This window comes from Cephus cinctus, unplaced genomic scaffold, assembly GCF_000341935.2.
Source record: "Cephus cinctus unplaced genomic scaffold, Ccin1 Ccin1_scaffold0265, whole genome shotgun sequence".
Classification (NCBI taxonomy): Eukaryota; Metazoa; Arthropoda; class Insecta; order Hymenoptera; family Cephidae; genus Cephus; species Cephus cinctus.
The window spans coordinates 51,204-66,473 of record NW_014332976.1 but is presented as its reverse complement, the minus strand read 5'-3'; the positions used below and the strand labels follow the sequence as shown (position 1 = coordinate 66,473).

The 15,270-nt window shown below is 41.8% G+C and overlaps 1 protein-coding gene across 19 annotated transcripts in view; it reads left to right on the top strand.

Annotated features, from left to right (window-relative positions):
* The window catches only part of LOC107265960 (disks large 1 tumor suppressor protein), a 167,760-nt gene that overhangs the window by 103,808 nt on the left and 48,682 nt on the right, over nucleotides 1-15,270 (top strand). For all 19 annotated transcript variants that reach the window (XM_015735939.2, XM_015735937.2, XM_015735935.2 and 16 more), the window contains 3 exons: nucleotides 8,963-9,238; nucleotides 10,724-10,936; nucleotides 14,019-14,172. In XM_015735939.2, coding sequence (XP_015591425.1) covers nucleotides 8,963-9,238; nucleotides 10,724-10,936; nucleotides 14,019-14,172 — 643 coding nt within the window. The remainder of the gene's footprint in view (nucleotides 1-8,962; nucleotides 9,239-10,723; nucleotides 10,937-14,018; nucleotides 14,173-15,270) is intronic.

Sequence of the window (15,270 nt, the reverse complement as noted above, 5' to 3'; positions counted from 1 at the left end):
AGACACGTTGGCAACGTAAACTTTGTCTGGTATGAGTTACGTATAAATTTAGTATCGAGCTCCTCGGCTATAATTGCATATGCATTCGCGCAGCGAAGTAGGGTTTTACTTTTGAAGTGGGGATGCACACACGAATCATCGCGACGGATCATTCTGTACGACCACTTTCGGCTACGTTAGGATATCGCTCGTAAACATTTCCCACGTGGAAGTATGATTCATCTTAGGAAAAGGATTCCCCCCCGTTTAAGAAGCAGCCAGCGCAGGATCGAATTTAAATTCCGTATGGATTTCCACGTGCGACTCCGTGTGACGTGCGAGATATCGCAATGAGTTGTCATGGCGTATCTCCATCGTTGGTTGTATATCGACAATGCGCCCAATGACGCGCGTTAACTTCACCAAGGACATCCAATAAGATTCCCCGAGCAGCAATTATGGGATCGATCTGTCGCATTTTGTGGATTAACCCATCAAAGTGCCGTGCCGGAAATTGGTTTTGGCTGGTGTTAAACGTGCAGTACGTAACACGCGTAACAGCCTGCGGTTCTGTTTAACTATGTGTCCCCGATGAGTTACGCATACTTCGCGGTGCAGCGAAACTTTGGTGTTACTGGTGGAACGCGAATAATTCACAGGAGTTGGAACAGTTAAAAACTTAACTTGTAAACGTTGTAGCGTTATTACTACGACGGATAAATAGGGAAAGAATTTATGACATTCATCAGAGGCCAGGTGGAGAATAGGTTAGAGGACATACGATTTTCAAATTTTCTTTATAACGTTAATGGAATTTATTCTCTGATCCTTGTAAGAAATTTATGTATGGCGATTCTTTATAAAATATGTGCCAGTATCGCATATAAGTTCTATATGGAGTCTCGTGTATATAGTATGGCCAATAAAATTGAATCAGGAGCCATTAAGGTCCATATATTTTCATCGGCTGCAATTTTCCGAAGAAAAGTGCTTCGGTGTAAAGTACGTCGGCGCTTAATTCGCGCAGCCGGTTGTAAAATATTCCTCGCGCTGCTAAGTGGATGTTAACGGTACGAAGCCTCTGGCCGAGGGTAAAGAAAGTAAAGAGGGTTAAAGGGGCAACGATGTAGCAGGGGTTAGAGATCCCTGGTCCCAGGAAGCACGGCTGGCTTTGCGGGGTGAAAGTGGAAAGGTGTCGCGAGCAACGTTACATGGAAACTTGCCCGGTTCGGAAAAACCGTGAGCGACGATCGCTCTAATGAATATTTATGCTATTATCGCTGGGTGTAACTTTGCGTGTAAAGGAAGCTTACTGTTCGCCTACCGTGGCCATCCTTCGTTGTATCTATATGCTATAGGATTCTTACACTCCGGCTCGAAGCACGATTCTTCAGGGTGGCAACTTCTACTGTAAAAACATTGGTAACCGACCCTTGCACAAATCTGTTGCTTGTTGGAAATTCACATTTTTTTTCTTTTTCTTTTTCTTTACGGTAGAACAACTCGGGATGAGCATCGAAGTAGATTATTTTTATTTACGCTTTTATGATAATTTTTCTATGAGAACACAATTTTTTTAAACAGTTTACATCGAGCTTGAATTTTTATTATTTTCTCAAATCGTCGATCTTTGAATGGTCTCTTATACAACACTGTTATGGCAACTTATGGATTGCTCCTAGTGGTACTACAGGAACATGGAACTCTGTTGATAACTTTTATTACCGTAAACTCTTCTGTATGGTCACAATGAAATTAATGAATGAAATGGAAGAAAAAGTGTGAACTGCGTTAACACTGAAGTGACTTTCATAATAAATCTTATCGAGACTCCACTTTGCGTATATTCTGAAATTCCAATCAGAAAAATGCAAAGTTCACTCTAGATGGATATATTTACCCGGGAATAAATTGAAGTTTTTAGTATTTCTAGTTTTCAAGGTCAAACGGTAAGCCCTCACGGTATGATTATCTCGTTGTAATACTCGTATTGGGTTACTTCGTTATTCGCACAACCGGATTTTCATTTGAGTTATACGTTACATGTACACTATAGTATAACTAAATAAGGTAAGGAAATACCAGCTTTTCCGCTTTAGTATTTCGTCCTCATACTATTGCTAAGCGAAGATGCCCCCATAAAAAACGACGCGCATTACAATGCAATTACGAGACCAGTGGCAGACGAGCAGAGTCCATATAAAGAGCACCTTGCAATTAAAATTCAAAATTAAAATTCCTTTTCTCGAGGAGCGAGAAGTGTTTGCGCAAGCTGTGCGACCGAAACGTCCCAGAATTTTTAATGTTTGCCGAATAAACTGCAAGCGCACGAAGACTTTTTACAAATTCTCTCGTTTTCCAAACGAACCATTAAAAGCAAATGAGAAATTAGTCTCCTTTTGCTATGCTTCTTTTTTTACGTTTCTATTTATACAACATCCAGCGCTCAGTCTCTGCAGATATACGTTCACTTCATTGAATACATAAAAGACTAAAAGATAGTTATTCAATTTTTAATAAAAATAATTTTCATCTCAGCGCTCTCTTGACGTATCGTAATTCTACGTTGCATTGGATAACTATTGAAAGCAATAATTATTCAACGATTTCAACTGAAAATTCATATAATGGGTTTATCGTCGGAAGTTTGTAAAATAAAATAATGATAACAATAATCCCTATCTCATTATTCGACGCGCGCCGTGCAAATAAAAAATTGCGTTTAATTAGAGAGGTCTTTAGAAGAAAAAGTAAAAAATGACCCACATTATCGTGCCTTTCGAGTCTTGAATAATGACGTCCATAATTAATATGGATGATACTAGCACATTCATTTTTACCCCTATTTGAATCACACATAGCCGCAGTGATTTTAATGAATTTGGTTTTTAATCCGCTTCACCTATTCTGCATTCTCGTTATTGAAATTTCAATTGCGAAGCCTCAGTAAAATCAAGTTAACGTTTCACATGGAAGTAAGGACGCATTCACTTACGATCGATGATAGATCTTCCGTTGGTCTTCCCCATAGTAAGAAATTTTTACCCGGATACCCACACAACAACAAATTGTATTACGCAAATGCAAGCAGGGTCGTGTAGCTCATCGCAGCCAATTATTTTATATACGATGTTCCTGAACTTGCTAAATAAAAAGGAACAAGCTCACTAGACATTTCGCAAGGGTGCAACAAGTAAGCGCCGCGACACGATAAACAGAGATTTTATCCAGACAGAAGACAAACCACCCTTCCTAGCTCAGGGCAATTAGCTGCCGACCCTTTATACCAGCATTGGAACAAAAGTATAGCACAGTGGAACTTTTGGACAGCTTTCAACGCGCGGCAGCTACTATTTTACGAGTTTAACTGCGATCTGACGGCACAAACTTGGATATACTCCAATTTTGCTAATGCACCCTCCTAACCCCCTCGACTAACAAGTAGCCACCGCGAGGAGTTTCTAGAACTACTTAGACATTACTTCACTCACCTTGTCGCTCAACTAAATAACGTAACTAATCGCACATCCCCTATAACACAAACTTTTCGTACTGCTTGAAATCGTTTGGCACTTTTCCGAGGATTCTAATATAACTAAGTATAGTAATCTTTGGCTCTTCGAAATGCTATCTCAGTTCTAAAGAAGCAACTTCAAGACCTTCGTTATCCCTATCGGAGAGCACCGTTTAATATGCTCAATTGTAGAAATACGACTTGGTATGCTTCGAAACAAAAATGTATCTCAACACGTGCACATTAGGGAAATTATTGTTAAATCGTTGATTTGAGTAACAGCTAATTCATCTTATCTTACCGTGCTGCGTGCTGACTTGTTTGGAAATTTAAATATTGCTTGGTGGTATGTCAATGTAATTATTTTTTATATCTATAAAGTTCTACGTCATAATCTAGCCCAGAGATTTTTCAGCACCCGGTATTTAGCCTAGGATACGTGTCCAGTCGCTCTTATGCGAATTTAACGTGTTACGCGGAATTACGGAATTAAATGAGTCAATATTGACTAAGGGAAACTAGGGAGGGAGACAGGTATAAACGCATGTAGTTTCGTGGCGTTCCACTTTTCTAATGGCGACGCTGACCTGGACTTAACTAGGCAAACCAACGTACGACCGAGTACACTTGTGTGTCGCGTAATGTATAGGTTTTCCATTTTCTCTCTTTGTCGCTCGGGTGCGCTTCTCATCTCTCTCTTAATTTCTCCAGCGATACACAATCGGCTCGTATTCAGCCGTGAAAGATCGCGCAGAGACACGGAGTAAGTTTACTCCGTCTTTAAAGCTCCAAGGATTAGCTGATACAATAGTTTTGCTCTTTCTCAGGAAGGATTTTCTTCCTCGTTCAATTGTTAATTCTGACAACGAACTCGAACTTCTTTTCTATGCTGCTTTGTTAAAAGAAATTATGTATACGCGGCGCATGCGCAGTAGGCAAAACGTAGTTCCATCGATTTTTAAGGTTATAGCGCAACAATGTGATATTTGTGGTGGGTAATTTTTGTTGTTGTTATTGTAATAAACCCTTTGTCCCTCTTCTATTCTGTCATTATAGACATAAGTATATCTGTTGGTTCTCTTGGACTAGTTATGACGCGGGTAATGCAAGATGCCCGATACGCTCTGAATATTACTTCCGGTTTAATTCTGCGACAATGCTCACACGACAAGTGCAACAGAACACCGCTTACGCTTGCATAAAAGCGTAATGCATGTTGGTACACAGCCGTGCTGGGGATATCGAGAACCAAGGTTACCTGCCATCTGGGTAAACACGTCCCTAGAAAATTATGCAATCCGACAGAATGCAGGTTATCTTACGTAAACGTCCCAGCGTCCCGACGTCCCTCGGTACCTCGATGCAAGTATCCTCGTGCGCTCGTTCACAATAAACTGCCGAGAATATATCTGTAAATAGTGCAATTGATCGAATCGATCTTGTGCCTAGAAAAACTGGATCTTGACACGGTAGCTTGGCAAATATTTTAATTGCCTGTTAATATAGGCGAAATAGATAAAACTAATCTTTGTGATATGTAGTATATATATTTAGTAAATTATATATAGATTGCTATAAACTTTTTCATATGTACAGCATACTCGAATTTCATGTTAAGACGTTCCTGGATGAACGCACCCTCGTTATATGTGTAGGGTACGAGTGGAATATAACTATCAACCCTTTTAATACTGCTCGCGTTACTGTTCTCAAAGGAGGAAGTATTAAATTTTAATGAGAGCACTGCGCGCACTGAGCACATGAGACTTTTAACGGGAAAGTAGTCGCATCTCAAATTTCGCGAAACCTCATAGGTAGCAATGCAAAATCTCATAGTTGGCTTTCGCGAAATGGGTCGCAGGGGTCGGTAAGAAGTATTGGTAAAAACGAACGAGCTCGAATAGTCGTAAACTACTTTAACTTTGTATTTGGTAGTCGTCTATTGTGCATACGCCGTAAGATCGCTGTAAATTCGGCCTGATGTTAACCTTAGAGCGGGACTGACATTTCCTCGATACCTTTTAAATAACACACTCGTTGCTACTGAAAATCCCGGTTGTGTACTCTTCTTGCCGAAGCTATTTAAGTTACTATGGAAACAAACGTCGCCCAGGGAAACGGCAATTCATGTTAACATTGAACGGATGCTGGATCGAATCACCGTCGATGACATTTATAGATGCGCGTGATGCACGCGTGAGAATAAATAGCAGCTTAAAGCCTGACGAGCGAGTCAAATAATTTTGATAAATTCGCTGTCTGGCAATAGAAAGAGTCTTCATGTTGATATAGTTACCTATCATATATTTTTTTCTTAGAGTCTGATTGGAAGTTGAAAAATTTATATTCATTCCGTTGCCGTAGGATTTTATCAGTAAAATACGCATTCGATTCGCCATTATTATACAGTCTTGCTTACACAAGACACTATATGGAGATTCGGGCTATCTTTAGCTGATTCTTGTACCGTCTATCCGGAAGATTGGACAAAGATGGCAGCGACCCGCTACCAATATTGGCACCCGGTGCCCGTGCATTCCTCCTAATAGTTCGTTAAGCCAAAGTTAGTAGTAAGTCCTCTGTCTATCCACCTGAAACCCGGTGAGTGACCACGCGAATGCGCTCCGAGTATATTTCAGCGTCGTTCCGTCTTACGATATATATGTATTTTCATAGTTGGTCGAAAATAGAACTCTGCCGCTCTAATATTATAATAACGATGACTCGAGCGTGTGCGAGAAGCGAATAGCGGCGGAGAGTAGATCGCGCGAGAGTAGTGGCGCCACATGGGCTCCCGCTATACATAAGAGCAACTGGTATAACGTGCTGCGAAGTTCAGTTTAGCTTTTCGTTTTGTGTACCGCGAAAGGTGAATCGTGCACGTTTATAGCATTCTAAATAAGCGACATATTACTGGGTACGTTCACACTGCGTTAGATCGAACGAAGGCATTTTGATGTAAAACTTAAGTTGGCAGCATGGTAATAACATAGATTCGGTCGGGAAGAAGAAAAATTACAGATTACTATTTTTATAAATTCTACAAAATAACGTACACGGAGTTACATTTTTTTGCATTGTTGCTGTGAAAGCCTTTTACATTTTTTTCTGCTGTGCTTACAAGACTCTGAAGCCTCTGTCAGGTATTCTTTCAGGCGGATGTACCATTTGACTGTCTATGCAAATTCGATCCTTCGTAAACAATTCGTCAACGACAGTGTGGAGTGGCCTTTATAGCACGGCTGTACGACAGTGGGTAGTAGTAGTACTCTTCCGTGTTTTCTCGGGCGGTTGTGACAGGCTGCGAGGGGTATAGGTAACGTGTGTGTAAAACGTGCATTCGTCGTCAGTGTTTCGTAAGTAAGTCTCTGTGACGTGTCGCGTACCTGATAGGCTCGAAGGATTTTCTCTCCTTGGCAGTGGACTTGATATGCTGGCATTTATAGGTTTATTCCTGCTCTGGAATTACCTGGTGAGAATCTAACCAGTGACTTATAGTAATTTACTAGTGAGATACACGGTGCGAACGTGAAGATACGGTGGGATACGTGAGTAACTTTTCCCGGACGATAGTGCAGTGACTCGTGATGGTGTTCCTTTGACTAGAAAAGTTACGCAATGCCTAATAGACTACGTAAAATGGTAATTACCTTGCGAAAGCTGTTATTTGTCCATTGACTGTTAGACTCTGTATAGTATTACACGCTTCTGTAATAGTGAATATATTATGAGTGGATTCAAAACACTCTGTCGAATAATTTATCTTACTTGTGATATATCTTTGTGGATATGTATGTATGTCCTTGATACTAAGTTTTAATACCACCATGTATATGGATGACTAAAGAATGCACGAGCTAACGTGGAACGTACTGAAAGCCAAGGTCAGTTCCAAAGATATCCACGTTTCACGAGTGGCTGAACAAACGTGAAACAGACGCACGTTCATTTCAATGGTTCTTTTTACCATGAGATTTCGACATCTCTCTCGTATGGGAAACTGTGTATTGAATGATTCTGAGACAGAGTGCACAGAATAAGGCTCACGTCGTTTTACCGTAATATATGCAATTCTATTATCAAGGAGATTTTAATATACTAGGAAGTACTTTCGAAAGTCTGTGAATTTAATTACACGTGTGCTAGGATGGCATATTTTTGCTGAACTCTCTTGTACGACGAGATTATAATAAAATCTTGTCTTGCTCTATCGGGACGTCAAAATTCATTTGTTCAGTTTTACCCATTCAGACTGAAAAAAACATATGTGATTAGGATCGAATTCAGTTATTCCCAAGGTGCAGATTTCATTGCATATATGTCGTTCAGTTATATTTTTTTCTGAAGTTTTATGTCTTGTATTCAATTAGAGTACACGTGTGGTGCCTACTGTAGATAGGTACTATAGACAAGTAAAGATTCGGTCAAATATTCGATTTCCAAATAAGAATTTTTCATCTTGTGCATATGTGATATTATTGATAGGAAATATGTCATATGTGAAAATGATATAAAATCTTCGTAACTCGGCCTCGTTTCTTCCGAATCTATAATCGTTATGACCTGAGGGATCTTCAGTGACAAAATGATTCTCATAGATTTTGCTATCCGATATCTCAGGAGCAGCCTGACCATTTACTAAGAATCCAGTCGAGTTCACTGCCATCCGTCCTGGCTAAATTTAATCCGTCTACGTGTCCGTATACCGTAAACTCGACTGTTATGAGAACCCGGAGGCGATCTTCGAACTCTAGCCGACGGAAACGATTTCAACTGAAAGTTTCTATTCTTCTGAAGCCTCCGGATACGAAGGGATATACGATAAATCGTGCAAGAGTAACGTTATCAAATAACTCGAAGCTATCTCGTTAAGCAGGATATCACGTACAACCCCCATTGCACAGGGTTTCGAATCAATTAAGTAAGGCTACCCTGTTTGCAGGGTAGTTAGTCCCCTAACTTAATTAACAGATGTCCGAGGTGAATTTGGAAATCAACATGGAGGCACCTCCTGCCTTGGTAGAGCATGTATGTGTTTCGTAGTCGAGATCGATGCTCCCCATTCCGAAAGATCTTGTGAAATTTCCCGTATAAACCTACAACGCAAACTTAGCAGAGTTCTCGTGCATGGTTATTTTTTTTTCTTTCAAATTACAATTTGTCTACTGCACTTTTACGTTAGTTCTAGTACGTATGGCATCGTTAGAGGACGATTCCTGGGAATAGCATTTTTTGTCAAGACACACAATTTTAGACTGTTTCGACCCAATTTCAAAGTGCCCCGTACGGCTGGCCTTGACTTCTTTTTTTAAACTCATATGTCTGCCCTAATAGACTCGAGTGTAGTGCTTCCTGTATTGTCCTTTAAAATATGTTTCGTTCGCCCGAAAAACTGAAGCGTTTCTGTTCGACTCATTTAATCAGACAAGGGTTCTCCGAGTTCACGTCACGACTCGATTTATGTTCCAGGTCAACGGCGACGATGACTGGGAGTACGAGGAGATCATCCTCGAGAGAGGCGGCGCTGGTCTTGGATTCAGCATCGCCGGAGGCACGGACAATCCACACTTTGGCAACGACACTGCCATCTACATCACAAAACTTATACCTGGTGGAGCTGCCTCGGCCGACGGACGCTTGCGCGTTAACGACACGATACTCCAGGTGAACGACGTCTCCGTCGTCGACGTACCACACGCGGCGGCTGTCGACGCCCTCAAACGTGCCGGAAACACCGTCAAACTGGTACGTTCTCAATGGCACCTACTTATTGCAGCTGGTGCTCAAGAATATGGCGTGAAATTAATATCCACCCGTTAGAACGAACTGCCATCCCTTTCCATCTTACATCTCCTATCCATATTTCACTCTTTTTGTCTCCCGCTAAAGTTTCGCCTCCATAACTTAACAGGAAGTCGAATCTTACTTGACGTAGGATAGCTATAGGTTGATAGATGAGCGATCGCTGCTCTGGGACTTTTTAAAGCTCCCAGGAAAACGGTTCAGGCTTTAAACTCATCTTAGTGGATGGAATATGAGCGTCTGGCGAATTCCCGACATATTTTTACCAGGTTGGGAATTTTGCATGTTGTCGCTCGTTGGCGAGGCTGTCGTTCAGTTGTAATAATCTGTCGTGACGGGGTTGACCGAAGTTGAAATAAACTCCGGGGATTATCGGCTAGACGGGACAGACAATGGTGCGACGGGTCTGGCTACAGTCTGAAAGACCTCGCTTGCGATCGAAGTATCCAATTATTGTTGCGAAATACAACGAGATACCCTAGAACGATAACAACGTCTGCTGTCTGTCAGAGACAATGCTTTTTATTCTTCCTTTATTCGGCGCGATAATACCTGATATCCTTTCTCCTCCTGGATGCTTTTTCTCCGTTTACTTTTTCTTTCCCATCCTCATCCTCGTTCACACCCACGTTCCGTATACGCCTATGTACTTTTATTTTGAAGCTCTTGAAATATATTTTCGCGACGCCCTCTTATACAATATCGAAAAAGATCGACGCGACGTGTCGCTTGATAAGTAACGACGACGTCGGAGAATAGCGTCCCGTCAATTTCGTAAATTAGTGGATGACGTTGACGACTCATACTTGTCGGGGATTTACGATCGTCTTTTGTTTTTGGTGATTTCTCCGCTGTCGCCGACACGTCACGTGGCGGTTTGAAATTTTTATCGTGTTATCACGCTTGAAATATTGACAGTGGACAGATTGCGTCTACTGAAAACAGTGGGTCGGTCGACTGCATACATATATTTATGCGACCTTAAAGGGCCCTCATAGGTGTAAGGTGTAAATTTCATGAGAGTAACAGGAGATCCTAGATCAACTATTGGACAGGCATTTAATTACCGAGGATTCATTGTGCTGGGTCGAGAAGAGTGTACTGTTACTCCTCTAGAGATTTATGAACTCGGCTACGTCCGAAGAGGTAATTTCGTTAAAACGCAAGATTTTGAAATGCCAATATTAGCCAAGAGGACTTTTCACCGGATGTATCCTCCAAATAAGTATATCGAAATTTCGAAATGTAGAATCTACAATTTTCGCGACACCGAAAAAAAGTATTTATTTAACGTCAATTTTGTGCTGGCATCGCGTTGCGGTATCTGAAATAAATTGTATTTATTTTCTTCTCTGCTTGAATTTTTTTCATTTTTCAATTCCTCTACCTTGCACCATATATTAATACTGTTTTCCTTGTTTCTCATAGTGCGTTCGTCGACGAAGACACACGCAATTGATGGAAATCGAACTCATCAAGGGCAACAAAGGTTTAGGCTTCAGCATCGCTGGGGGAATAGGCAACCAGCACATCCCGGGTGATAATGGGATATACGTCACGAAAATCATGGATGGCGGAGCCGCACAAGTTGATGGACGCCTCGTTGTTGGCGACAAATTGGTCGCCGTTAGGAATACGTTGGTGAGTAATAATGTACCTTTAGATTTTATTATCTCACGTTCACCTGGTTCGTGGCATATTCTTGTATGTTTCCTGCGTTCCGTCAAATCGCAGACGAAACTTGTGGATATCTCGATAAATGGAATTTCCTCAAACGCTTCTTCGATTTCCATCAGCGCTGGAAGGGTCCTTCGTCGTGGCTTCTTTTTTATATGGGCCACGTCATTGCGCTTCCGGCGACACTTTACACTTTCCAATTTCAATTCGACACCCTCGCATCCGGCGGCTGTCCCAACAATATCAAGGCGCGATATACAGTAGTTATTCGTGCACGAGGTTCAGAGGTTAATGAAGCACGGACAGTGGTTTCGTTCCGTGTTTTATGTCTTAGCAACGGCTCAAGGACACTCTCTAATGACTGCTCAACTGGAAGCTACGAACTCTTTTGTGAAACCGGGTTTGGGTCTGCCTGGGATCCTCGCGGAAACTAGTTTCAGCTGCGGCCTTCTACTTTTCTGAACGACGGAGGGAATGTTTTCGCGAGATATCGCGTTTATTATTTTTTATGTTCGCATATTTTCGGACTGGACGGACCATTAGGCTTGTTACGACGTGGCATGGCACGCTTGCAGGTATTATAAAGCCTATGAGCAATGGCTCGAAAAATATTGGTCGTTTCATACTCGTGGTACCCTCTGTCCGTCTAAACCGAGCGTGAGATACTGTTTTCCATGTATATAGAAAAAAATGTTTCGGTTGAAAAAATATTTTCCGCCCTTTCCAAATCACTGGTGAGATGTTATTTCATAATCTGATATTTTTTAAAACGATTTCCTTTCTAGTTTCCTTTTTCCCAACGGTACTATCCGGCTCGAGGTTCTTCCTGAAAGATTGACACTCGGGTGACAACCCTTGACTTCCGGGCCATATCAGTTTCGTGACAGAGCGCGCGGAATGGCGCAGGCCTATCCATTGTGTTCGGCAGCTTTTCAGGCCGTGTAAAAACTCACTTTAGAAAAATGAAGTTGCCACCATTTTTCATGTCCGCATAGAGAAAGAAGAAGGGTGCCAGGACTAGGCTATGTTCGCGAAAAGCGGCCCACAAATGGATGGTTAAGTGCGGATAGGAGAAATAGATTAGGGTGAAAAGAGGGTTTCGCGTAATTGATAGCCGCACCGTCAGCAATACTACTCAAGACGTGCCATTGCCTGAGTCCAATACGCGATACCTATACTTCCTGTGCTTTCCGGTAGTAAATTCACCGTATGCTTCGTATGTCCTTTTTGTTTCCATTATATCCCTGTATTGAATTATAAAAAAATAAATGTCTCTTCGAAAATATCCCGAAGATGGATTTGACAAAAAAAAAAAAAAAGACAGCAGAATCAGATCAAAACGATTTAAAATAATCAATATTTTTTTCAACTTCTTAGAGATTTTTCTTCTCTCCTATTATTTTTCGTAAGACTTACCTTCAACCTTTGAGACCGGGAAACACGTAGTCGTTCAGGTATAGTTAGTTGGCCACCTACGGCCGTTCTACTTGTCACTGAATTCGCGCCTGTCATTCAGCAAATGGACATGGGTCCCGTAACACTGGACCCTACCACGTTATATATGAAACTATCTCAATCCCGGGCACCCACTTCGTTTTCCCGTTTGAATGATTCGCTTCCTGTCTTATCCATTATTATCGCTTGTACATTTCGTTCCTCTCACGACTCTCCAGGTAGGAAGCATCGGCAATCCGTGCAACAAGCAACCGGCTAGACCTGCCGTTAATTGGCAATTTCAGTGATGAGATAACGAGACGTGTAGCTACACTGTAAATTCAGGTGTGCTATTCCCTATCCTTTTTATGGCAGTCACTTTTAACACACTTACAAGTGTGCTGTTATTCCCACATATTCCAACGTGAAAATAATACATTTGTGAGTGTGTACAAAGTGAATGCCACAGAAAGAATAGGGAATAACTCATTCAGATTTACAGTATATGCGTACTGAGAGTTTCTGGCTTGAACGATCCTTGTTACTTTTCACAGTGAATTCCTCAGTGCGTTAATCCTCAGTTAGTTCGACTTCCATGATAACTGTTTGAGAGTCTCTCTGCGTCTAATACTTTTCTTCCTTTCTCCCTCTCTTAACGATGCTCAATTAATCATTGTTCGCGACAATACCGACTCTTCGAAATTCTTTAACTTCTGGCTACTCGCTCTTTTTCCACCCGATAAGAAAAAATAACATAGCAGTACCCCATGTTACCTGATTCTTAATACCTGTAATTCTCAGTTTGACACAGTCGGTAATGTCATCTCGATTTCTCGAAAATGGATACGTGCACGTACACAATGTACATTTTTTCGGATTGTCGACTTGTTTTCGCTTGTTTAATAACGACCATATACTTTCATTCTTATTTCGTGTCCCCACTTCATTCCCATTCCAGCCTCGATGGCGTCATAACAGCTCGCCGTATTTAACCTTCCGCCATGTAATTCGGAACATGGATCAAAGGTCGTATATTTAATCTTATACTCATGGTCTCTATTGGAGCCAGATCCTTCATTAACTATTATTATGAAGAATCGATCAAACTCGAACCATCCAATTACTTTTTGAGGCCCTCGAAATAACAAAGTTCATCTCGCAACAATTCATGTTCCTTTCTGATAAACGAGCCTTGAAGTTTTTACTACGTTTAACCAGGGAATATATCTCAAGGACCATGGAATGGAATTTCAATTAAACTCCCTGGTCGATATATACGAAAATAACAATATATATGAGGTATGAGTCAGCTATACAGGACATGAGACTAATAATTGCATTGGAAGTTCCTACATGTTCTCGTCTTCCCTTTTCATTGGACTTTGTCTGCTCGTCATTCTTTTACTTCGGCGGGTCTTCCCGTTGCTGATGGCCCGAACGCACGTGACGCTCGTTCCACGGTAAAAATTTTTACATGGAAAGTCAATTATCGGGATCTCGCGTAATTGACGCGTACACGCACAGATACATAGAATTTATTCATACGCCACTGAAATATACCATAAGGCTCTTACGCACGATCTCTTATTAACTGCAACTGCGTTACTTTCAGCAAGGCGACAAGAACCTGGAGAACGTGACGCACGAGGAAGCCGTGGCGACGCTGAAGGCGACACAGGACCGAGTTGTTCTTCTTGTAGCTAAACCGGAAGGTGCCGTACCACCACCACCTCCGGCATCCGACCTCTCGCTCTCGCCGCAACCACGTGAGCATACCGCCATTACTTACTTGCATGTCTTTTACTCAAATTTTAATGGGGCTTAAAATGTCGAGGGAGCCGCTCGCTGCCGCCACTTTGCCGACTATAAAACTTTCATACGGATAGAACAAGGCTCCTTTGTTTGCCGTACCGGAATCGAGGATGAAACTGGAATCCGGTGGTTGGGCGAACTCGACTAACAGAATCCTTGCATACCGAAAACTGTTGGAGATTAAAGGAAGTCCGAAAGAATGCAGCGACCTTTTCTTGTTACGATCTTCCTTTGCTCCTCCGACAAGAATATTTTCTCCTTATTTTCACCCTTTGAATCCCAGACGGCCAGCGTATCCCTGAACATTAATAAAAGATCGTCCTTGCTGGAACATCCGAGACGCGTGGCTCTAAATGCTCGCGATCTTCTTTCCTCGATCTCCGTACAGATTATCCTCAAGATTTTTAACCTAGCATCACCTGCAATTGAAAAGTTGAGCACTTTATGCCATTGTCGCCCATTGTTTAATCCCTCGTGAAACTATCGAAGCTAAATTCACTCCTTTCGAACTTATGCAGTCGCTATGGCGAAAACAAGTAATTTAACCAAGTTTAGACATTCCATAGGAGTGGCACGTACCGGAAGTCGATATCGCCATTAGTTACCAACTTGCTGGCTCGTAGATACAGTGTGTATGCTAGGATTGTATAATGCCGATATCGAAATTCAGCAACTGCCAACTTCGCGCATTATAAATTAACTTCCCTCCATCTCTGCCACGTGTCGAAACGTATGGTCACTTGTGGCTGTGTTCACTTCAGTTGTGATATCGGTCATGCGGGGTGCACTAATGCTCCATTACCTAAGTTTTCATTTCCTACGATAACGCCCAGCTGTTCACAGTTTATGTCAGTTCCTTTGGATCGCTACCCAGACACGTGCTAAATTCGTCATAGAGCTTCTCGGAGCTTTTGTGAGTCAGTAAAGAATTTTTCTCGGTGGCATCAGCCGCGACGCGAACACCGATAAAATTAGCAGACCGGGCTTCAAAAGACATGTGCGTAACACGCAAGCGTCGGTATAGAGGCATCAAGCCAGAGATCGTTCAAAAC